This window comes from Schistocerca piceifrons, chromosome 2, assembly GCF_021461385.2.
Source record: "Schistocerca piceifrons isolate TAMUIC-IGC-003096 chromosome 2, iqSchPice1.1, whole genome shotgun sequence".
In the NCBI taxonomy this organism is placed as follows: Eukaryota; Metazoa; Arthropoda; class Insecta; order Orthoptera; family Acrididae; genus Schistocerca; species Schistocerca piceifrons.
In genome coordinates this window covers 544,649,660-544,675,758 of record NC_060139.1, presented here as the reverse complement: position 1 = coordinate 544,675,758, position 26,099 = coordinate 544,649,660, and the positions used below count along the sequence as shown (strand labels likewise).

The window sequence follows — 26,099 nt, the reverse complement described above, 5'->3', positions numbered from 1 at the left end:
TTTATCAACAGGATGATTGAGAGTGATAACTACAAGTTATTCTTATGGCATGCTTATGTGCAATGAAGATTTTCTTTCTTAGAACTCATCAATAGGCACTTAAACAAGACTGACGATGCCACTTGGGTTTTCATATGCGTCCTCCTTCAGAGGTAACAGAATGCACAAACACACACATACACATGCACAGCTACAATATCCAAGCTGATTGCACTGTACCGACAGTGCAGCAGCTCAACTGAGGTAGAGGTGTTATGTCCAGTGGAGTCAGGGAGAGGAGAAAGGGATGAGTAGTGGGAGGGAGGCTTGGAGCAAAAGGTTGGCTGACACCTGGAAGAGAAAAGCAGCATGTGCACAGAATAGAAATGACACTGGTGAGCTTACTCTGGTGTAGGCTGGGATATTTTCCTGCAACACTAGCTTCTCTGAATTATGTAGGTGAGAACTGTTTGCAACAGATCCTTTGATCGTGTAATCCCCCTGGCCTGACTCTCCACTAGCCCTACTTTCACCCCACTCTGACTCTATAATCGCACTTGCCTCAATCTTTGCTAATGCCTGCACAACATCCACCTCCACCCATGTCCCCATAACTTCCACTTCACTTATTCCACTCTCACCCTACTCTGTTGATAGTCTCCTCTTACTCTGTTGTATCTCCCTATCCCAATACACACCTCCACAGCATTATGCACTTCACACAACCACCCCTACCTATAACACTGTGAGCTTACCTGGCATCACATTCCTATTCTGTGTACCTGCTGCCTCTACTTCCCAAATGTCAAATACCCTTCCCTGGGAATGTGCCACCCACTCCTTATTTTCTTTCTCTCCTTGCCCACTCCACCTGACAACAGTGGAGCTGTAGTCTCTGGACAATATTGTCAGCTGGGGCAATGTAACTGTACTGCTATTGTGCTACCTCTGAAGCAGGATTTCTCTGAAAGATGAGAAACATCTTCAGTCTTGTTTACATGCTCCTCAACACCTCATCTACTAGGGTTGTTTTTTAAGTAAGGGCCGTTTTTATTTTTAAAAAAAGATACAAATACTTTTGTAAAAAAACTTTTATTTTCTGATTCTACACACTTTTACCTATTTTTCTACATAGTTGCCTTGTTTATTTAAGCACTTGTCATACTGTACAACAAGTTTTTAATTCCCTTTTCAAAGAATTCGGCCGCCTGCTCCGACAGCCAAGAGTTCACGGCCACTTTCACTTCATCGTCGTCACTGAAGTGCTGCCCGCCAAGATGGTGTTTCAGGTACTGGAAAAGGTGAAAATCGCTAGGAGCAAGGTCGGGGCTGTATGGTGCATGGTCCAAAACTTCCTAGCCAAAAGAATCAATCAAATCCTGAGTCTTTTGAGAGATGTGAGGCCTAGCGTTACCGTGCAGGAGCAAAACTCCTTTTGTCAGCATGCCGCGCCTTTTCTTTTGAATTGCTCTGCGGAGCTTCTTTAGAGTTACACAGTAGGCATCTGAGTTGATTGTCATTCCTCGTGGCATAAAGTCCACTAGCAAAACACCGCACCGGTCCCAGAACACAGTTGCCATAATCTTGCACTTTGACAGCGTCTGTTTGGCTTTGACCTTGACGGGTGAGGTTGTGTGTCGCCATTCCATAGATTGTCGCTTGCTTTCAGGAGTGATATGGGATACCCATGTTTCATCTCCAGTGACAATTTGACTCAACATGTCATCCCCTTCTTCCTCGTAATGAATCAAAAAGTCCAATGAAGTGGCAAATCTCTTCCCTTTGTGGTCCTCTGTGAGGAGTCTGGGTACCCACCGAGAACACAGTTTCTTAAAGTTTAGGTTTTCAGACACAATTTTGTACAAAACTGATCTTGAAACTTGTGGAAATTGTGAATCTTCTGTCCTCACGAATCTTTGTTTCGACTGCAGCTACGAAATCATCAGTGATCACAGAGGGCCGGCCTGAGCGTTCTTAGTCATGGACGTTTTGACGGCCATTTTTAAACTTTCTAACCTATTGACGCGCTTTACCTTCACTCATTGCATTCAAGCCATAAACTTCTGTTAACTGACGATGAATTTCTGCAGCTGATAGGCTTCTCGCGGTCAAAAAACGTATCACTGACCATATCTCACACGCAGCAGGCGATTCAATAATCGTAAACATTATAAAGTAGCACAGCGATGCGTACACGTCAGCTACAGAGCTGCAACTTGCATCAGTGTGAACGGGAAGGATGCCGGCAAGTGGCACTGTGGCTTGTTGCGGCGTCCGCGCGAACTACGGGACTATACGCGCGAACGGCCCTTACTTAAAAAACAACCCTTTTATATAGTGAGTAGCATGCAATTTTTTATGTTCCTTATTTGATGGTTAATTTTTTCAAAGATAAGCTTTCCTCTTGAGCTACAGTTGTTGAATATTACTTAGCTCACCTTTCTCTTCTTGACCATGGGTGTATAGCTTTATAAACTACTTCTTCAAATAGTGCAGTCTGTGCTAGAAGTTACCTAATATAGCACCATACCTAATTATTTTGAAGTAAATACGACAACATTCTTCAGACACATGGGCTGTGTATTCTTTTAGTAAATTGTCATGATAAACAATTGTTTCTACTGGAACATCAAATAACTGTTATATGCAAATGTCAACTTGGCTGTTCAGAATATGACAGCAGACTGAATATATTTTTCAATTTTCTAATGGAATGTTCAGCTTGGAATACCAACAACTGTGGAAAGGATAGACTGCTACTCACGATAGAGATGACGCATTGAGTTGCGGACAGGCACGACAAAAAGAGTTTTACACATTAAGCTTTCAGCCAAAGCCTTCATCAGAAAAGAGAAAGATATAGACATTCACACACACGACTGTTATTTCTGGCTGTGGTGTGTGATGTGTTCTTGCTTGTGTGAATGCATGTTTTTCTTTTCTGATAAAGGCTTTTACTGAAAGATTGGTGTGTAACAGTCTCCTTGTTGTGCCTGTCCACAAATCAGTGTGTAATCTTTATGGTGGATAGCAATCTACTCTTTCCACAATTTTTGATTTTCCAATCTTCTTGTTTTCTGCAATAGATTTCAGCATTGTTCAACTGTAGCTCTTGCTCCAGGGCTAATGTGTTACTCCAACCTGAGCCAACGATACATGGAACATGCTTAAATGCCCCACAGACACTTCTTATCATGAAGTTATTGCATTTGTCGTCCCACCTTGAAGATGCACATCATTCCTCGAAGGGACTTGCCACCTGCAAAATACGCAATAAAAATATATGATAGTTGCCCTGTCCTATTTATTAAATCATTATTATTTGATTACAAGCATCACTCTGAAGTGATATGTAACACCAGAAATTATGTGTGACTTAAAAGAATGAAAATAAGCAAAGTCAACTTACTGATTTCTTTCTCTCTAAGGCTTGCAAAAACACAAGATGTGCAAGTGGCTGAATTGAGTTGTTCTAAAATACATTTTTTTTTCTAATTTAAATCTCATCAATATGTACACCCAAAAATCTTGAAGATTCTGCCTTTCTCAGTAACTCATGCCCATGCTTTAAATTGAGTTTTTAACATGGGGGGGGGGGGGGGGGGGAGAGAGAGAGAGAGAAGAGAGAGAGAGAGAGAGAGAGAGAGAGAGAGAGAGAGAGAGAGAGAGAGATTGTTGGTAGAAACCTATTTAATAATTATCCTAAATACATTATTTCCCACTACCTCTGTTGCTGTTTGTCTGTTATGATTGATCATCTGCAAAAATAACTCAATCTGCTTGATGTGTATTAAATGGAAGATCATTAAAAAGAAACCACTGGGGGAAAATGCCCTCCAGTAGAATTCTGACCACCTCGAAGCACAACTTTTTTACTACTTCCTAATTTCGCTGCTGTAGAGAATTCTGCACAGGGAAAGCCATGTATGAACTCACAAATGTACTCGTGTAAGTAAACAAGAAAACTTCTCTGTTGTTACCTTCTGTGACTTGACTGTGAAGATGTGTGCTTTATGAACCATTAACTAAAACTAAAATGTTATGCCATTAGTAACTTGCTTCTGACATTGACGCAGTCTTACCTTCGTAACAGAAATGAGAAGGGTCTATTGACAAGCTGCACCACGGAACAAAACTAAAATAGAAACGATGAACACGAAGTTAGAGCTCCACAGAGTTTGGTACTAGATTCACCCTACATCTTCATGGCTAATCAGCAATTCAAAGTTGGGTGCCTGACAAACAGGGTTTGTCGAAACGCCTTCAAGCTATTTCTCTACCACCACTCCACTCTCAAGTAGCTTCTGGAAAAAAATGAAAACTTGGATCTTTCCAGGTGAACTTTGATTTCCCTTATTTTATTACACTGATCATTTCTTTCTATGTAGGTGGGCAGTAACAAAATATTTTCACATTCAGAGGAGAAAGTTGGTGATTGAAATTTCATGAGAAGATCTTGCTGTAATGAAAAAATGACATTGTTCTAATGATTGCCATCCCACTTCCTGTATCATATCTGTGGAACCTTCTTCCCTATTTCACGATAATACAAAATCAGCTGCTCTTCTTTGAACTTTTTCTGTGTCCTCCATCAATCCTATCAGATGTGGATCCCACTCTGTGTGGCAATACTCCAGAAGACAATGGACGAGCATAGACTAGGCCATCCCTGTAGTAGACCTGTTGAATCTTTTAAGTGTTCTTCTTATAAATAACAGTTTTTGGTTTGCTTTCCCCACAACATTATCTATGTGATTGTTCAGATTTAAGTTATTAGTAATCGTAATCTCTAAGTTTACAGATGAATTCACAACCTTCAGATTTTTGTGATTTATTGTGTAACCGAAATTTATCAGATACCTTTTATTGGTCATGTGGACAACCTCACACTTTTCATTATTTAGAGTCAAATGCTACTTTTTGCACCATACAGATATCTTGTCTAAATCATTTGCAGTTCCGTTTGATCATCTCATAACTTTACAAGATGTTAACTCACAGCATCATCTGCAAAGAATCTAAGAGGGCTGCTCAGATTGTCTCCTAAATTTTTTACATAGATGAGAAACAACACTTTCTTGGGAAACTCCAGATACCACTTCCATTTTAGTTGATAATTGTCTGTCTGTTACTATAAATTGTGACCTTTTTGACAGCAAATCCCGAATCCAGTCACACAACTGACACAATACTCTGTAGGCACATAGTTTGATTACAAATCGCTCAAGAGGAACCACGCCAAAAGACTTTTGGAAATAAAAAATATGCAATCAATTTGACATCCTGTGTCAATAGCACTCATTAGTTCATGCAAATAAAGAGCTTGCTGCGTTTCACAAGTATAATATTTCCTGAATCCATTTTGGCTACCTGTTTATGAAATATTTTCTTAATAATTTAAAATGTTCCAAAGTCCAATTCAAATCAGTGTTAGTGATATGAGTCTGTAATTCTGCAAATTACTGCTGTTTCCTTTCTTATGTCTAGGTGTGACCTGTGGAACTTTCCAATCTTTAGTTACAGATATTTTATCGAGCTAGCAGTTGTATCTGATTGCTAAGTATTGAGTTGTTGTGACAGCATACTGTGAAAGGAACCTAACTGCTATACAATCTGAACTGGAGGCTTTGCTGCTTCACTGCACTGAGGTTATCTATTTAGAAGTTAGTCATGTTGGCAGTTGGAATCAGTTTGAATTCTGGAATATTTACTTAATTTTCTTTGGTGACGGAATTTCAGAAAACCATATTTAGGAATTCTGTGTTAGCAACAAAGTCATCAGTTACTTCCCCATTACTGTCATACAGTGAAGGTATTGACTGTGTGTTGCTGCTGGTGTACTTTACATACCACCAGAATCTCTGTGGATTTCTTCCAGTTATCAAGACAGAGTTTCGTTGTAGAAGTTATTAAAAAACAGCTTCCATTGGAGTTCGCACTAAGCTTTGAGCTTAGTAAAACATTGCAAATCTTGGAAATTTCACATTCTTTAAAATTTCGTGTGGTTTCTTGTTGCTTCTGCAACAAGTGTTCTAACCTATTTTGTGTACCATGGGCAGTCAGTACTATCTCTAAATAATTTATTTGGTGTATATCTTTCAACTGCCATTGATACTATTTCTTTGAATTACTTAATAACTTACCTAAATGCTCATCCAGATACATTTAAGTGCAGTAGCAAAACTTAAAATTGCTGATTACACAAGCTTGTTAATCGAAGACCCCTAACCCAATCATAGCAGATCTGGCCAAGAGTTTGTCTAATTTCATGTATTGTGCAATGTTGAATGAGTAAAAATGACTAGATGATATAAAAAATAGACATGAAAGATTGTGCACTAGAGGAAATGCCTTGTCTGAAATTCCTTGGTCATTCACTGAAATGCAGTCAACACATACATGAACTAACACTTATTTTACATTTTGAAACATTTCTCATTGTGCTGACTTGTAGGTAAGAGTGTTAGATTATTTTTCATACTCTGACTCCATGTTGTGTTATATAATTATCTTGTGAAAAAATGCAATTAAAATAAGGTACTTATTCAGCAACATTAAAAATATTTGCAGGAGATTATGAAATTAATTGACAAAAAGAGGAAATATAAAAATACAACAAATGAACCAGGCAAAAGAGAATACAGGGGTTGACAGGAGCAAACATCATCAGCTGTCTCGTATATCGTGCATAGACCTTTTGGACATATTGAAATCTTTGCAGTCACTTCCTTGTACATTTAATTATTAGTGGTATTATTGTTGACAGTAAAAATTAGTTTCACATTAACAGTCATTTATAGTTCCATTACTAAAGCACAAAAATAAATTTCATGTAGACTTTGACTCCTTCCTCATTGTTTGGAGCAGGTTTCTGAATCCTGGTTAAAAGTTATTTGAGTAGCTGATATAGACCCAGAAATTATGAATCCATGAAAATTCAAAAGAAAACTAAATACATTAAATACTGCTTTTCAAATTACTTCATTATGTATTGTGCTGGCTCAGTGGTAATGTGTCACATTATAGATCCAAAGTTCTGGGGTTCAGCCGTAGGCTTTTTATCTGTCATTTATCACTTGCTTCACTCTGGCAGTGTTTGTCAATGTGAAAAATGCTGAACTGCACTGTGGTTCAGAATCCATGTTGAATTGCAGGTCCCTCTACTACTGGCTAGGTAAGTCAGTTTAAAGTTCAAAGGAAGGCAAGGGCACACCACCTCCAATAGGGCTCTTCCTGATAAAGCTCTGTGGTGTTTAAACCAACCTTCACATTGATGACATCTTTACCTGTGAATATTCAAGAACTAAAAACTTATGTTTCACAGTTGGTATTGTCTCTATATGAGGGTCAATCAAATGAATATGAGACACGTGGAAGAAAAGTAAGTAAACTGTTTGTTATTTCAAAAGTAACCACTGTAACTGTTAATACATCTATGTCACTCAGAGACAAGATGGTCAATGCCTTTGTGGAAAAATGTTTGCAGTTGCCTGTGGAATCATGATTGTACCCAGACTTGCACCTCTTTACCCAAAGCAAATTGATGACAAAGAATGTCTCTCTATAGGGATCCAAAAATATGGAAATCACACGGGAAGAGATTGAAGTTATGTGGAGGGTGTGAGCCAGCCCACATGTTGCTAAGGTTGTTTAGACTACACTGCAGAAGTTTGCTGGGAAGAGGTGCACTCCTGGGTACAGTCACAGTTCTGTAGGCAACCACAAATATTTTTTCATGAAGGCATTACTGTCTTGTCTCACAGTGTAATAAGTGGTACCACTTATTGTGATTAATTCTGAAACAAGAAACAGTTTTCTTACCTTTTTCCTAGTTTTGATTTGATCCTTTACATAAATGATGAGCAAGCATTATCTTTGACCCATAATCAAAACATCCTGTGTTCCATGTTCAGTTCCAGCTACTGCTTAAATTTCAAATAAAAATCGTCATCAGTGATGGCCAAAGACTTCTGTTGTAGGCAGTCACTCTTGTTTTGCCAGTGGCCTTGTCAAAGAAGGAAGAGGAATGGACAGAAGCTCAGGGCACCCTATCGTTCTTGGGGTGGGAAACTGACCATAAAAGATGAAAGAATCAACGATGATCAGTGGAAGGAAGAGAGCAGAAGGCAATTGAAACCACAGTATTAGGCACTTATTATGTGTCCACATGACTTGTGCCCTGTAATTGAAAAAGTGGCATCATGATTTCTCCAATATCAGAAGAGTCCAGGTTAGTTCCACTTTTGGGTCTCTGGAGGGGAACTGCCAAGGGGGTGACAATGAGAAAAAGACTGAATAACCAACAAAAGGATTATGTTCTACAAGTTAGAACATGGAGTGCCAGTAGTCTGAATGAGGTAGGGAAGATAGAAAACCTGAGAAGGGAAATGCAAAGACTCAATATGTATATTGAGGATCAGTGAAGTAAAATGGAAAGAAGACGAGAAATTCTGGTCAGACTAAAATAGAGTAAGATTTACAGAAGCAGAAAATTGTATAACTGGACCATGGTTCATTACAGATAGGAAGGTAGGGCAGAGAGTGATGTACTTTGAATAATTCAGTAATAAGATTATTCTCATAAGAGTTAACAGCAAACCAGGGCGAACAGCAATTGTTAAAGTATACAGTCTGAAATAGCAGAAGATGAAGAGGTAGAGAGAGTATATGAGGATCTTGGTATGTAATTCGGTACCTAAAACGAGTTGAAAATATAATGATCGTGGGTGATTGGAATGTGGTAGTAGGAGAGGGAATAGAAGACAAGGTTACATGAGAGTACAGGCTCAGTACTAGGAATGGGAGAGGAGGAAGACTAATAGAGTACTGCAGTAAGCTTCAGTTGGTAATAACGAATACACTATTCAAAAATCACAAGAGGAAGAGTTGTACTTAGAAAAGGCCAGGAGCCATGGGAAGACTGCAGGTGGATTACATCATCATTGTCAGACAGAAATTCCAACACCAGATATTTGATTGTAAGACATTTTCAGGAACATAAGCAGACTAAGACCACAATTTAATAATGATGAAGAGTAGGCTGCAGTTTATGAGAATAGTCAAGAAGAATCTACATGAAAAGAAATGGAATACCGAGTGAGGTGGCGCAGTGGTTAGACACTGGACTCGCATTCGGGAGGACAACGGTTCAATCCCGCGTCTGGCCATCCTGATTTAGGTTTTCCGTGATTTCCCTAAATCGCTCCAGGCAAATGCCGGGATGGTTCCTTTCAAAGGACACGGCCGACTTCCTTCTCCGTCCTTCCCTAATCCGATGAGACTGATGACCTCGCTGTCTGGCCTCCTTCCCCACACAACCCAACCCAAAAGAAATGGAATACTGATGTACCGAGGAATTTTGATGAAAGCCAGTGTTCTCTAATTGATAGATAATGGGTAACACAGTAGACAGTTTTGTTGGAGAGGGACGCTAGAAAGGGCAGTCACAGAAGTTGGACAGGCAAATATTCACTGAAGAGCCAAAATTTGTTTGCGATCTTTGGAATGATATACTTCACTGATTCTGCATATCCGGGATCTGACAATTTGTTTGTGGGTTTGTGGAGGTGCGTGGCACTACAGGGTTATTACAAATGATTGAAGCAATTTCACAGCTCTACAATAACTTTATTATTTGAGATATTTTCACAATGCTTTGCACACACATACAAAAACTCAAAAAAATTTTTTTAGGCATTCACAAATGTTCGATATGTGCCCCTTTAGCGATTTGACAGACATCAAGCCGATAATCAAGTTCATCCCACACTCAGCACAGCATGTCCCCATCAATGAGATCGAAAGCATCGTTGATGTGAGCTCGCAGTTCTGTCACGTTTCTTGGTAGAGGAGGTTTAAACACTGAATCTTTCACATAACCCCACAGAAAGAAATCGCATGGGGTTAAGTCAGGAGAGCGTGGAGGCCATGACATGAATTGCTGATCATGATCTCCACCACGACCGATCCATCGGTTTTCCAATCTCCTGTTTAAGAAATGCCGAACATCATGATGGAAGTGTGGTGGAGCACCATCCTGTTGAAAGATGAAGTCGGCGCTGTCGGTCTCCAGTTGTGGCATGAGCCAATTTTCCAGCATGTCCAGATATACGTGTCCTGTAACGTTTTTTTTTTCGCAGAAGAAAAAGGGGCCATAAACTTTAAACCGTGAGATTGCACAAAACATGTTAACTTTTGGTGAATTGCAAATTTGCTGCACGAATGTGTGAGGATTCTCTACTGCACAGATTCGCACATTGTGTCTGTTCACTTCACCATTAAGAAAAAAATGTTGCTTCATCACTGAAAACAAGTTTCACACTGAACGCATCCTCTTCCATGAGCTGTTGCAACCGCGCCGAAAATTCAAAGCGTTTGACTTTGTCATCGGGTGGCAGGGCTTGTAGCAATTGTAAACGGTAAGGCTTCTGCTTTAGCCTTTTCCATAAGATTTTCCAAACCGTCGGCTGTGGTACGTTTAGCTCCCTGCTTGCTTTATTCATAGACTTCCGCAGGCTACGCGTGAAACTTGCCCGCACGCGTTCAACCGTTTATTCGCTCACTGCAGGCCGACCCGTTGATTTCCCCTTACAGAGGCATCCAGAAGCTTTAAACTGCGCATACCATCGCCGAATGGAGTTAGCAGTTGGTGGATCTTTGTTGAACTTCGTCCTGAAGTGTCGTTGCACTGTTATGACTGCCTGATGTGAGTGCATTTCAAGCACGACATATGCTTTCTCGGCTCCTGTCGCCATTTTGTCTCACTGCGCTCTCGAGCGCTCTGGCGGCAGAAACCTGAAGTGCGGCTTCCGCCGAACAAAACTTTATGAGTTTTTCTACGTATCTGTAGTGTGTCGTGACCATATGTCAATGAATGGAGCTACAGTGAATTTATGAAATTGCTTCAATCATTTGTAATAGCCCTGTATATGTCTACACACAGGTCACGTAATTCGCACAATTAACAGGCTGATGATTCTTGTATGCGATGTTGGCACCCGATAGTGACCCAGATGGGTCCCATAGGATTTACAGCAGGGATTTACAGCAGGCAAATTTGGTTGCCAAGACATCAATGTGAGTTGACTACAATGCTCCGGGACATGAACAATCATACTGCTGAAAGATGACATAATTGTCAGGGAAGAAATCAAGTGTGAAGTGAAGCAAGTAGTTCACAGCTGCCTGTGTGTCTTTGATTACTATCTCAGGTCCATGCAAGCACAGAACAACACTTACCATAGCATAATAGTGTTCCCGCCAGCCTGTGTCTGTGGCACGCTGCACGTTTTGAGCTGCAGTTCACCATGAAGATGGTGTTCGTGGAGGTAACCATTGATGTAGTTTAGCAAAAATGTGATTCACCTGAAGAACTGATGTGTTTCTATTGATCAACGGTCAACTATCGGTTGTTCAAACAAATTTCGGGCTTGCAGGTGGTCGTCGTTCAATACTTCGCACGATATTTCAACTGGGCACCTGCCAGTCATCTTCAGGTGAGCCATCGCAGACTGGCGAAAACGTCCTCCGTTCCGCAATATATAGCGTACTGTAACTATTCTGCGCATGTGTCGAAAACTTGATAGTTGAACCATACTGCCCGCCGGCAGCGCCCTCGCTGGTGGAATAGCGGAACTCAGTCGCCCTCTGCGTTGCTGTTTGCCACGGCCGTCGACGCACTCTGTCTTCTTCGATTTGAGTAAATCGTGGAGATGATGGGATTCCATGCACTGTCCAGCTGGTAGCCGCTGTCACGGTTGAACAGATTTCTGCCAGCCGTATTTCTACGGATTCTTTAATAATGGAGTCCCAGAAAGATGTTGGTGTGGACAAAATCATTGTTTTCTCATACTCCATTGAATGTCCAGTAGAAATACAATGTTCAGCAATAGCGGACTTGCTTGGCTGCAAAAGGTGGGTGTAATGTTGATGTTCAGTGCAGCGTTCTTTCACGGTGCGTGTGGTTTGACCTATGTAAGCCATACCACATTGGCACGGTATTTTGTAAATTCCGGCCTTTCGTAGTAACAGATTGTCCTTAACTGATCCTACAAGGTCCGCAATCTTCGATGGTGGGCGGAAATTTTCCTGACGAATTGACTGTTCAAACAAATTTTAAAATTCACATCAGACGCCTTTACGGGGAGGAGATGGCCTCACATATCCGAAGTTTCGAGAAGCTACGTGGTAAAAGAGCAAAGCTTTTAAGTTCATTAACCTTTTTATTGAGATGTCGGGACCATGGCATTATACCATAATTTGCTAGAGTGACTCATTTCATTAAGACCGCTACTGCACGGAAGATTACTAAGAAGGCTAGTCATGCTATTGTCAAGGAGAGGATTTGCTATACAAAACGAAGGTTAGATGCTATTTCAGCAGAACTTTACCAGTTACATCTGAAGGTTGCAAGGTATCTTTCTCCTAAATCGTGGGACTGGGTTGATGGAGTGACTTCGGCCAAGTTCGATTGGATCCACAATGATGCTAATTGTTGGTAAATATCAAAATTTGATCGACTGTTGCCACAGAAGCCGTCGCCAGAAGGGATACGGTGTTGCCATGGGAAGTCCCCCGTCTCCTTTGGTGGCCAACCTTTTTATGGAGGATTTTGAAGAGAGAGCGCTTGAATCAACTGCCCTGAAGCCAACAGTTTTTTGGCGGTATGTGGATGACACTTTCATAGTGTGGCCTCATGGAGAAGATAAATTAATGGAGTTTCTACATCACCTCAACTCCATTCATAACAACATCCAGTTCACCACGGAAATAGAGAAAGATGGTTGTTTGCCTTTCTTGGATGTCCTGGTTCAAGGGAAGAATGATGGTTCTCTAGGGCATTCAGTTTACCGGAAACCCACTCGTACCGATTTGTACCTGCAAGCATCGAGTTGCCATCACCTATCGCAAACCATGAGTTTGTTTAAAATGCTTGTTCATAGAGCTCATACTGTCTCAGATCTAGATAGCTTACCTCAAGAACTCGACCATCTAAAGACAGTATTCAGCGAAAATGGGTATTCCATCCGGCAGATTAACAGGGCACTAACATTAAAACTAAGAAGCAGGAAGTGAATAAAGAGGAGAACATGCCGGAACAATCTTTAGCTTTTCTTCCTTTCGTTGGTAACACTTCGTTTAATATAGCAAGAATCTTCCGAAAATTTCAGGTAAAAGTGGTTTTCCGCCCACCATCGAAGATTGCGGACCTTGTAGGATCAGTTAAGGACAATCTGTTACTACGAAAGGCCGGAATTTACAAAATACCGTGCCAATGTGGTATGGCTTACATAGGTCAAACCACACGCACCGTGAAAGAACGCTGCACTGAACATCAACGTTACACCCGCCTTTTGCAGCCAAGCAAGTCCGCAATTGCTGAACATTGTATTTCTACTGGACATTCAATGGAGTATGAGAAAACAATGATTTTGTCCACAGCAACGTCTTTCTGGGATTCCATTATTAAAGAATCCGTAGAAATACGACTGGCGGAAATCTGTTAAACCGTGACAGCGGCTACCAGCTGGACAGTGCATGGAATTCCATCAACTCCACGATTTGCTCAAATCGAAGAAGACAGAGTGCGTCGACGGCCGTGGCAAACAGCAACGCAGAGGGCGACTGAGTTCCACTATTCCACCAGCGAGGGCGCTGCCGGCGAGCAGTGTGGTTCAACTATCAAGTTTTCGACACATGCGCAGAATAGTTACAGTACGCTATATATTGCGGAACGGAGGACGTTTTCGCCAGTCTGCTGCGGCTCACCTGAAGATGACTGGCAGGTGCCCAGTTGAAATATCGTGTGAAGTATTGAACGACGACCGGCTGCAAGCCCGAAATTTGTTTGAACAGTCAATTCGCCGGGAAAATTTTAAAATTAACTATCGGTTGTTCTGTGCCAACTGCAATCATAATTGATGATGTCATTTGGTCAACATTTGAACATGTAGGGGTGGTCTGCTGTGGAGCTTTATGTTCAGCAATGTACTATGAACAGTGTGCTCCAAAACATTAGTGTGTGCACAAGCATTGTGCTCTTTTGGGAGAGATGCTATAGATCACCGTCTATCTTGCCGATGCATGTTTCAGGCATGCAGTCTTACAGATTCAGCAAAAAGATGAGCCAGTATCATGTACTGAAGATAGGTGTCTCTTATTGCTATTGAGTGTTGTTTGTGAACTGCTGGATATTGACACATTATTCTCCAACCTCTCATTCATCTTCCAAGAAGATAGTGCACAAGTTCATCATGCTCACCTTGTGAGTTTAGCTCCAAGTGTTAATTAAATTTAGAAAATGTTGTCCATTTCAGTTAAACTTTATTCTGAGAAGGAATGGAGAGCTGTAAAGTTCTATTGTACTGTTTACGCAATCTTTAAACTGGTTCTTCTGTTTGTGAAAGAATCGTTTATATGGAAGAGTTTCTTAACTTCCAGAAATTTGATCGCTATGATTTATTGCAAATTTGTTTGAGCTTTGTAGTTATAACACCTATTTTATGTTCTTGAGATTTGTGTTGGATGCTATTTTAATCATGTAGTTTGTTAGTTTTATATCTGTAATGTTCTTATTGATTCTTACTATTTCTAATTATCTTTTGATGGTCATCAGGATTGTACAATCATGGACACCCGAAGTGTGATGCTTAATGATTTGACTGGAGCAGGCACTAGACAGAATCCATCAACTTCTAGACATGTTCATTATGAATCTTCCCAACTTCAAAATGATTTAATATCATCTATGCCATCACACAGCCTTGGTGCAAGTGCCTCGAGCACATTAAGAAAGCCAAGAAGCACAAAACATGTGACCACTGCTGGTATGTATTTCTTTTAAACGCAATACATGCTTCAACTTATATACATACATATTCAATGTTCATATGAAGTGCGGTTTGGAAATATATCATGTTGTACATTTGCTGCTAGATATTTTTATGCAAATGTCCAGTAGATTTTTCTTCTATAATTTTTCTTTATTACTGGAAAAGGAGATGTGCTACACTTAAATGTCAAACAATATCTTTATCTTTCCTTGAACTAAATTCCTTATTGATTAAAGTTACTGCTGAAACCATGTCAAGTGTTTCTGAACTCAAGTGAACATTTTTTTAAAACTCATTATAAGTATGGGAACCATGAGAAGTTCTTTCAAAAGACACAACCACCCATAGAATTTTATTTCATTTATTTATTTCGAGTTCTGTAGATCCATATGAGAATATATCTCTGGATATAGAATGAGTCAGATTTTTACAAATTATTGCTTAGTGTACACGTACATTGTTCTTATCATATAAATTACAGGATCACACCGAGCGAGGTGGCGCAGTGGTTAGACACTGGACTCGCATTCGGGAGGACGACGGTTCAATCCCGCGTCTGGCCATCCTGATTTAGGTTTTCCGTGATTTCCCTAAATCGCTCCAGGCAAATGCCGGGATGGTTCCTTTCAAAGGGCACGGCCGACTTCCTTCCCCGTCCTTCCCTAATCCGATGAGACCGATGACCTGGCTGTCTGGTCTCCTTCCCCGAAACAACCAACCAACCAACCAACAGGATCACATGAGTTAACATATAACCTTACATATGAGTTATTATACTTGACTATATGACTATACAGTTAAATTACACTGTAGATAGACAAAGAATGATGATTAGGCCATAAAGACCACAAAAATAGATTTATGCATGCTCAGGAGGTATTATGCATTTTGGCTTAGAAATTCATCTATATTATAATAAGATCAATCTAGAAGGAACTCCATCAGCTGTTCTTTAAACATGGATGTGTTTCCGACCAGTTTTGTTTATTTATTTAGCTTTTTTTTTTGCATGGAGTCATTAATGGCTTTTGCAAGCGTCAGGTACAGTCACAAACATAAAATACATTTAGATCTTAGCCTTACAGGTAGTAGTTAAACAGTAAATTGATATTTGTCAAAATACATTACATCTTATACATATTAATACAGCCAATTATTTTTTATACATTATTTTACAGCACTTAAACATTTCAAATTCATTGAATGAATAGAGACACTTTTCAATTAAGAATTCTTTTAGTTTTCATTTGAATTGCTTTTTATTACTGTTTTTCTTAGGCTCTAGCAGTTAATTATACCATAGCAGTCCATTAGTATATGGGCTGTGGTCCGTCATTTTTATTCTTGTTCTTTGTCGGTAGTAATTTTCTTTGAACCTGGTGTTGTGGTCATGTATATCACTACATTTAGTTACTTCAGTTTTCTGTGAGACAAAAAAAGTAATTAATTTATAAAGGTACAAAGAGTATATGGTGAAGTTTTTGTGTTCTCTGAAAACATCAAGGCAAGAGTCTTTAGAGACTAGTCCATGTCTAATCCTTAACCTTCTTTTTTGTAGTAATAGTGTCCTGTAGAAGAAGGTGTAATTAGATGAATGACAAACACTAACTTCACTTAACGAAGTTTTCACTAACTTCACTTAACGAAGTTTTCACTAACTTCACTTAACGAAGCTTTCACTAACTTCACTTAACGAAGCTTTCACTAACTTCACTTAACAAAGCTTTCACTAACTTCACTGTACTCTGTTAAGGCGAATGTCTGCAGCAGAACCCATATTTCTATACAGTAGCTAAGATGGGGATAGATTGTCCTCTAACACATAGTTTTAAGCGTTTGGGTGGGCACCATTTTGGACAGTTGGCTAAGAAGACACAACCTATTGCTGACTTTTTTTACATACAGCGTTAATGTGGCTGATCCACTGGAGGTTTGCGTCAAGATGGACCTCTAGAAATGTACACTCATTTGCTTCCTCTGCCACTATGCTGCATACCTCATTTATGCATGAGTGGTGTGAACTGCCAGTTGTAAATATTAGCATCTGGGATTGATTTACATTGACCTTTAATTCTTGTGCATGAAAATATGAACTTAATTCTAGTATCCCATTACTTGCTGAAGATTTCAGTTTCTCACAATCTTTACCATGAAATAAAACTAATGTGTCAACAGCATAATTTACAGTGTGTGAGTTAACGGGGTGTACAATGGCATTAATATATGCAAAAAAGAGGAAAGGTCTAAGAATTGAGCCTCGAGGGACTCTGTGTCACTGTTTCACTTGTGGATTTGAAAGTTCAGATCTTATTGTCAATTTGATGTGTAAGTTTGGTACCCTGTTTCTGATTCACCAGATAGATGGATAGACGTCTCATTGATACATCACTGATATTGTGCGCCTGCAGTTTTTTTAAGAGAAGCTCATAGTTTACTGAGTCAAAAGCTTTGCTCAAGTCAAGGAATAATTCGGCAGTGTGCATACCCTGTTCTGTACTGCTATATACTTCATGGAAGAAACTGGTAACAGCAGTGGCTGTGCTTAGGTCTTTTCTAAACCCATGCTGCAATTCGGTAAGCATTTTGTGTCTTGAGAAAAATGTTGTGGGTTGTGATAGGATAACTGTTTCGAATATTTTACTGAAGGTAGGGATGAGTGATATCGATCTGCAATTTGAAACTACTTCTTTACTTCCTTTTTTATGGATTGGCTGAAGTACACTTATTTTTAAGGCATTTGGATATGTTTTCATTAATACTACAGTTGATAATGTAGGTAAGGGGTTTAGTTATTTCATTGGCACATTTCTTTAACACCACTCTTGAGGTACCATCCCATCCAGATGAATGCTTGTTCTTTAGCTTTTGTATTGTGTTAAGTATTTCCTGTTGGTTAACCTCCATAAATCTGAGCTCTATACCATCCATGACATCATTTGGTGTGCCAGCCTGTAGATCTATAATAGGGGCTGGTTGGTCAAAAGGAGAGATATAATGCTTATTGAATAAATTAAACCTTTCATTTGGATCTTCCACTAGATGGCCCTCGTGTCTAATGCTAACTGGTTCACTCTGTCCCTTGCTGGTGGCTTTACAGTGTTTATTGATTAGTCTCCAGGATGCCTTACCTATGTTGGTTGAATGCTCTATTGCAACATCGTTTAACCATTTCCTCAAGTGTAAAAGGTCTGTCTTAAAAGTTTTTTTGGCCTGATTGTACTTTTCCTTAAATATATGTTGCTTTGTGTCCTTATATAAACAGTCCAGATCATATATATATTCTGCCTTAACTTAATCAGCGAGGTGTAAGTTTTGGCCTGGTATTACTTTAGAGAGGAGAGTTGGTTTGTACCCTGGTTATTTCTTTGAGGGGGCAGCAGCAGTCGAAGTGCTTCAGCACTGTCCTATAAAATTTTTCCCATTTGTTTTCTGACCCTTTAGTTTGGTAAATAGTGTCTCGTTTCTCCTCTGCTAACTTAATTTTGAAGGCACTGATGCTGGTGCCATTCAGGATCCACTTCTTCTCAGTTATCTTAGTTTCTGTTGGTACAACAAACCTTAAATATTCTAATACCTGATAATAGTGATCTGAGTAATGAAAATCAACACTTTGAAAGTTAACACTGTCTTTTACATTTTTGTTGATTATTACATAATCTGTCTTACTGGGGCTGACTCTGTTACTCTAGTGTCAGAATTTACTATATTTGTGATGTTTATATGAGTTTAATATATCTGTTATTTTCAGATAGGCTATACTACAGGAGTTTGCATCAATATTTAAGTCTCCAACTATGCTAAGGCCAGTGGGGCCTGTTTGTCTAATGGCCCTGTTAAAGTCTATCAAGATAGTACAACACATCTGTATTTGGTGGGTGGCACATACCAATAACTTTGTTTAGCTGCCCTTCTGAATGTTCCTCTTTGCAGTATTTTTAGATTTTCTTAAATGGAAGATGTTCCTTCACAAATATTGCCACCCCATCCCCTTTGTGTTGTTGCCTGCAGTAGCTACCTGCTAACGCGTAACCATCTAGTTTGTAATACTCAATTTCATTATCTTTTAGTCCATGTTCTGTAATTACTAACAGGTGTGGTTAGCATACTTGCAGCAAATTGAGTTTTTTTTTCTTCTTCTAAGATACTGCACATTTAGATGTATTATCCTAAAGGGCACTGATATTATACAACACTTTGTGACATGGTATTCTTAATCAGTCGAATTATTACACAAGTCTTTAACACTGCACTGTAATGACAATGTACTCACTTCCAAGTCAGTTTCTTCAGCATATGAACAGGGCTCTTTCCAATCCAAGGGGTTTAGTTTAGTAAAATCGTGTTGCTTGAAATTGAGCCTAAAAAAAACTTGTTGATTATAATCTAAGATGATTCGGTCCGTGGTTTTATGCAGCTCCTTACAAAGGTCCGTTATCTGGTTCACTAACTTAAGCTATCCATTTCTGTTTAAGTGAAGTCTGTGCCTGGTGTATTCTTCACGTTTCAGTTTGATTATGTCTAGCACGTGCATGATTTTGTTTTTTACATAGTTTCTGCAGTTCTAAATTATAGCGCTCAATTATTTATTAGGGTAACATTTGTGTTGTACAGTTTTGGTAATAACTTCCTGTAAATTGCGAGTGCTGACTTGCTGTCGTTTTTATAAACACCATTGGCACCACCAGTGATTATGTGGTTGTCTTTTTTCAGATTCTCTGTTTCTGATAAATTCTCTACTACAGCACTTAATGTATCTCTGGGTTTAACTTTTGCAAATACAGAATATTCATTGTGTAAAGCTTCATGAAGGGAAGCTAAAAGACTTTTTCCGTGGCTATCCGCATACAGTAATATCTTTTTTGTGCTTCCAGGCATTAGAATTTTTCTGTTTCGGCCTTTATCAGAGGATTTGTTATATTTACTTTCGCTTACACTAATCGTTGTTTTGCTGGCTGAGTCTAGTGCACTGTAACTGGTGCACCATTTCTAGTGCTTTATTTTTATTTTTTTTTCAACTTTCATGACAGTTTCGAGTTCTGTTTTTCAGCTTTAGTGCAGTACATGTAAATTTATTTGCAGTTTTGACATATTCAAAGTTTGATATTACGTTTGTTTAGTCACAAACAACATGTTTTTCGGTTTGCAAATCACATTTAACAATATCAATGTGACTGTTTTTGTGGTTATTTTCACTAGACCACAAGCTTTTTTCACTTAGGAGTTTTTTGATTTCTTGTCTCAGGAATACTGTTTCTTTCTTGAGGGTTTCAATATCACTATTTAATAACTTGATAATTTCGTTTTCCGTGTATACCACGTTGAGAAGATTTTCACATTCGTCACACACACAATCACCACAGGGCCAACAAATATTGTCATTTATGAACTTCAGGTTTATGTTCGCACACCTCTCATGTGACCAGAAGTTGCACTTCGAACACAGGATGCCCTTCGTCACACGTATTTCACATTTTTTACATGATGAGTTATTATAAAATTGCTTTTCTACTGAGACTGATGCACCACTGCACTGACCTACTAGCGCCATCTTAACGCTATCTTTAACTATTGGTGGAAGGGATTAAACTCTGGGTGTCACTGTATAAAATCCCCTTCTGCACCTTGGTCTTTGTTTTTAGATCGTATTGAATATCAAGTTTTTGTCTGGTGTTTTAATTATGGTACAAACTGTTGGTTTTAAATAAGTTGCTGTTTTTTGAAACAAAGCACATCAGGGAAAAAAACTGAGCTGTTGTTGTAAAGATCTGAAGATCTCTCAATAGATTTCTGCACGAGTGTCTAGGATGCACTCTATACACAGTTTTCATGGCTTGCTTGTATGCATGGAACACTTTTCTTGCTATCGGTAAATTTCCCAGAATATTACACTGTAGGCCATAAGTTGATGGGAATAGCCAAAGTATTCTGTTTTTATTGTGGTCATCTCACTACTGACTAACATGATTCTCAAGGCAAATGTTGCTGAGCTTAACATTTTGCACAGATCTTGAATATGGTAGTGCCACTTTGTTTCTTGTCTTTACGCAGAACCAAGAACTTGGAACTGGTACGGTAGTGTCATCAGTGAACATGGTGATTTTCTCATGTTCTGTGCATAGTGGCAGATCATTTACAAATATTAGAAAAAGAAGTGGGCCCAATACTGAGCATTGAGGTACTCCAGTGGCAGTGGAGCTCCAGTCTGAGGACATCCGTCCACCATGCAGTCCTTCCATGATTACTTTCTGCTTTCTACCACACAAAAAGTATTCAAGCCATTTGTCTACTGTTCAGGTGTTGTCTTTATTCAGGAGAATATGGTGACTTACACTGTCAATAGCTTTTGACAGGTCACAAAATATTCCAACTGTCAGCATGTTATTATTTATGGATTCTAAAGCATTGTCAACAAATGAATGTTGCAACCTTGGTTGATACCGCTTTTCGAAAGCCAAACTGACTACTGCTAAGGGTGCTGTACTTACTAAGATGCTCAACCATCGAGTTATCCATCAATTTCTCTAGTACCTTAGAAAAAAACTAAGAGTAATGAAATGGGTCAGTAATTTGTAGCATCAGTCTTTTCTCCCTTTTAAAAATTGGCCTTATAAGTACATATTTTAGTGTGTCAGGGAATACGCCTTCTTCCAGTGACTTATTACAAATATGGCTGAGGACTGTACTTATTTCTCTACAACAATATTTCAATAATTTGCTGGAAATGTTATCAACTCTAGCAGAGTTTTTACTTTTTAAAGACAGAATTACTTTTTCTATTTCTTTCACTGCCATTTTCCGAATACACACCTCATCTGTTCTGTTAGTTAAGGTGTTATTCACGAATTCTATAGCTTTCTGTACAGAACCCAGGCACCCCATTTGATTTGTGACTGTTAAGAAATGATTGTTGAAAATATTAGCCACTATTTCAGGTCCATTCACTGTACTGCACCCTTTTCTTAAACTAGTAATTTCTTTGGCAGCTGATCTTTTCCCAGTCTCGTTTTTCACATATTTCCATATGTTTTTCATTTTGTTACCAGATTTATAAATTTCCTCTTTTAAGTACATGCTTTCTGATTGAACTCAAATGGAAACCCAGTTCTAAGCAAAGAAGGGAAAGCTGAAAGGTGGAAGGAGTATATAGAGGGTCTATACAAGAGCGATGTACTTGCGGACAATATTATGGAAATGGAAGAGGATGTAGATGAAGATGGAATGGGAGATGATATACTGTGTGAAGAGTTTGACAGAGCACTGAAAGACCTGAGTCGAAACAAGGCCCCGGGAGTAGACAACATTCCATTAGAACTACTGACAGCCTTGGGGGAGCCAGTCCTGACAAAACTCTACCATCTGGTGAGCAAGATGTATCACACAGGCGAAATATCCTCAGACTTCAAGAAGAATATAATAATTCCCATCCCAAAGAAAGCAGGTGTCGACAGATGTAAAAATTACAGAACTATCAGTTTAATAAGTCACGGATGCAAAATACTAACGCGAATTATTTACAGACAAATGGAAAAACTGGTAGAAGCCGACCTCAGGGAAGATCAGTTTGGATTCCATAGAAATGTTGGAACACATGAGGCAATACTGACCCTATGGCATATCTTAGAAGAAAGATTAAGGAAAGGCAAACCTATTTTTCTAGCATTTGTAGACTTACAGAAAGCTTTTGACATTGTTGGCTGGAATACTCTTTTTCAAATTCTGAAGGTGGCAGGGGTATAATACAGGGAGCGAAAGGCTATTTACAATTTGTACAGAAAGCAGATGGCAGTTATAAGAGTTGAGGGACATGAAAGGGAAGCAGTAGTTGGGAAGGGAGTGAGACAGGGTTGTAGCCTCTCCCCGATGTTATTCAATCTGTATATTGAGCAAGCAGTAAAGGAAACAAAAGATAAATTCAGAGTAGGTATTAAAATCCATGGAGAAGAAATAAAAACATTGAGGTTCGCCGATGACATTGTAATTCTGTCAGAGACAGCAAAGGACTTGGAAGAGCAGTTGAACGGAATGGACAGTGTCTTGAAAGGAGGATATAAGATGAACATCAACAAAAGCAAAACGAGGATAATGGAATGTAGTCAAATTAAATCTGGTGAGGGTGAGGGAATTAGACTAGGAAATGAGACACTTAAAGTAGTAAAGGAGTTTTGCTATTTGGGGAGCAAAATAACTGATTATGGTCGAAGTAGAGATGATATAAAATGTAGACTGGCAATGGCAAGGAAAGCATTTCTGAAGAAGAAAAATTTGTTAACATCGAGAATAGATTTAAGTGTGAGGAAGTCGTTTCTGAAATTATTTGTATAGAGTGTATGGAAGTGAAACATGGACGATAAATAGTTTGGACAAGAAGAGAATAGAAGCTTTCGAAATGTGGTGCTACAGAAGAATGCTGAAGATTAGATTGGTAGATCACATAACTAATGAGGAGGTATTGAATAGAATTGGGGAGAAGAGGAGTTTGTGGCACAACTTGACAAGAAGAAGGAACCGATTGGTAGGACGTCTTCTGAGGCATCCAGGGATCACCAATTTAGTATTGGAGGGTAGCGTGGAGGGTAAAAATCATAGAGGGAGACCAAGAGATGAATACACTAAGCAGATTCAGAAGGATGTAGGCTGCAGTAGGTACTGGGAGATGAAGAAGCTTGCACAGGATAGAGTAGCATGGAGAACTGCATCAAACCAGTCTCAGGACTGAAGACAACAACAACAACATCACCGTCCTTAATATCTTAGAGTACACTTTACATTGCCTCATCATTTCAGTATTGTTAGACAATCTGGCCGACACATACAATTGTCTTTTTGTTTTACATGAAACTTTAATGCCCTGGGTAATGTGTGGCTTAAATGTATTTTTAAACTGGTTTTCTCTTACTCTTTTCGTTGGAAACACGTCTTCAAAAAAGACTTGTTATTTGATTAATAAATACATTAAATTTTGAGTTAACATCTGTTGAATTATATACTTCAGACCAGTCTACTAACTGTAGGTTCTGCTAGTGTGTCTCCATTGTTTGTTTATTTATTGGTCTCGCAGATTTCCAGACAGGTTTTGGTTTTATCTTAAGATCAAACTGAGGGATAGTAAGAAGTACAGCATCATGGTTTGACAGCCCTTTTAAGACTTGACTGACTGTCAAGGTGCTGTGCCTAGACTAATCAACAAAAACATTAATTAGAGTACTAGAACTGTCAGCTACCCTAGTGGGAAATTCTACTATTTGCACCAAATTGTTAGAGCTCATCAGTTGCCCTAATTCTATTGTGTTGCTACTTTCAGTCAAGAAATTTAGGTTAGTCACCTAGTAATATGACTGAAATGTGTTTTTTATACAATTTTGACAAAACTGCTTTACTCTGAGAAAGATTCCAAGATTTCCTGTAGGTGCTCTATAAATTGACAGTATTACAACTGGTCTCTTATTTGCTGTACTGAAGCAGAGGATGTGTCTAAATAACATCTAGAGGTATTGGTCAGCCCAAAGTGAAGTATTTTGCAAAGGCTCCTGTCATCCTCAGCTTTGGATACAGCATCCTGTTGCTAATGTGCCATTGTGGACAGTAATGAGGTGGACTTGCACAACTTCAGCCAATTGTCTTCCACAGCAGGGAGATTTCCCCTGTTTGCTAATGTGGGACCCATTAAGAGCATAATGGGATTTTAAATTGATTACCTAGCCAGTATGCAAGTTATTGGCAATGTTCCAGATCCCTATTTGTTTGGGTACTGTGAAATATGAGAGGATATTACAATATTAAGAAGAAAGAAGTAATGAATAATAAAAATGGATATATATTATGAAAGTAGAATTTTGCATACACAATATTTAGGAGAGGGTGGCCTTCACTGACATTACACAAGGGTAAATGACACAGAAAACATTTATAAGTTGGACATTTTGGTGACTGTTACCACATGGTTGCACTGTGGGTTTGCCAACAGTGTGTAAATTCCTGAACTCAACAAGCAAAATAAATGGCCTGCAGATGCTAGCAATATTGCTCTGTTTTGTTCAAAGTAATGAACAGCTAAATTGCTGTTACTGCATAGCAGTAAATGCCAATAGCATGAGGCAGCCACTGCCGCTGCTGGTCCGTCTCAGAGCTCAGACTGAATGGGAAATACATGGTGACTGTATATGGTCTGGCTGGTGCCACATTCTGGTTGTCTTTTGACTTCAAAAAACGAGGCTGTTGCGAACTATGTGGAGGCAAGGTGCCAGAGCCTTCCTACTGAGACATAGTAACTGACCATATCGTTTTTCAGACAGAGGTACCTGTAATCACACAGTCCCAACCATCAGAAAGGTAATTTTTGCTATACCACTACATGTACATGAAGAAGAAGATGGCCATTTAAAATTTGAGTGGTTTTTGACAGTTGTCACCATTTTGAGTGAATTATTAACTCATCTCAAAGTGACCACAACTGAAATCTGTTTCCAGATTTTGGTTGCTCAGTATGTTAGGTACCTTTTCTCTCAAAAATTTTGTTAATTGATAAAATTGTGGTTGAATTTTCAAGTAACTCGAAATTTATAGGGGAATTTTGGATTTGTTGGTGGGTGTTCCATTACCAAAAGATATTGAATTGTTCACCTGATTGATTGAGTATCAATTTCTACTTGACTCTTTCTTTTCTTTATGATCTTGTGCAGCCTCCCACCTGCGACTCTTGCCATGTGGCAGTCCTGGAAAGGTTCAGCGTGTTACAGACATCATTCAATAATGCAGAGCCTTATAACTGCCTCTTCTCCATGTGGAAGCTGATTCAGGAATGTACGCTATTTTTAATTCTGTGATTGTTCATTGTTGACTCCAGCTTTTTATGGATGACCCATAAGAAATGATCCTGTAACTCATTAATACTAATTGAGAGACCAGTTTCCCCTTCCCAAATCAGGGAAGTACCATAAATGCTCAAATAGTTACAAAGTGTTATTTACTATAGACATTATTTAATATTTAAGGGCTTGTTCAGTCCTTACCTGCTGTGAATCTTGGAGGCCAGGAAGCATCGTAACCCCTCTCAGTGTAGTTTCAGGAGACATCAACCCAGCATTCAAAAACAGCATCTAATGACCTTATTTTGTACTCTGAAAAGATGAAGGCACAATATTATGACACATACACTGATAGAGATTTTGTGGTTGTCTGCAGGTATTCGTACATTCCTTCTTTGGCTTTCAAATTAGTGATATTTTGCATGTTAGATTGAGTAGGAGGACAATGTCCTTCAAATAATTATTTTAAGTTTAATGCTTTTTG

The 26,099-nt window shown here is 39.1% G+C and overlaps 1 protein-coding gene across 4 annotated transcripts in view; it reads left to right on the top strand.

The window, feature by feature from the left end:
• LOC124777486 (transmembrane channel-like protein 5) overlaps positions 1-26,099 on the top strand; it is a 283,578-nt gene that overhangs the window by 42,581 nt on the left and 214,898 nt on the right. For 3 of the 4 annotated variants that reach the window (XM_047252924.1, XM_047252923.1, XM_047252925.1), the window contains exon 2: positions 14,594-14,804. In XM_047252924.1, coding sequence (XP_047108880.1) covers positions 14,606-14,804 — 199 coding nt within the window. In that variant the 5' untranslated portion in view covers positions 14,594-14,605. Of the gene's footprint in view, positions 1-7,232; positions 7,361-14,593; positions 14,805-26,099 lie in introns of those variants that run through there. The other variant, XM_047252921.1, reaches the window with a different exon arrangement.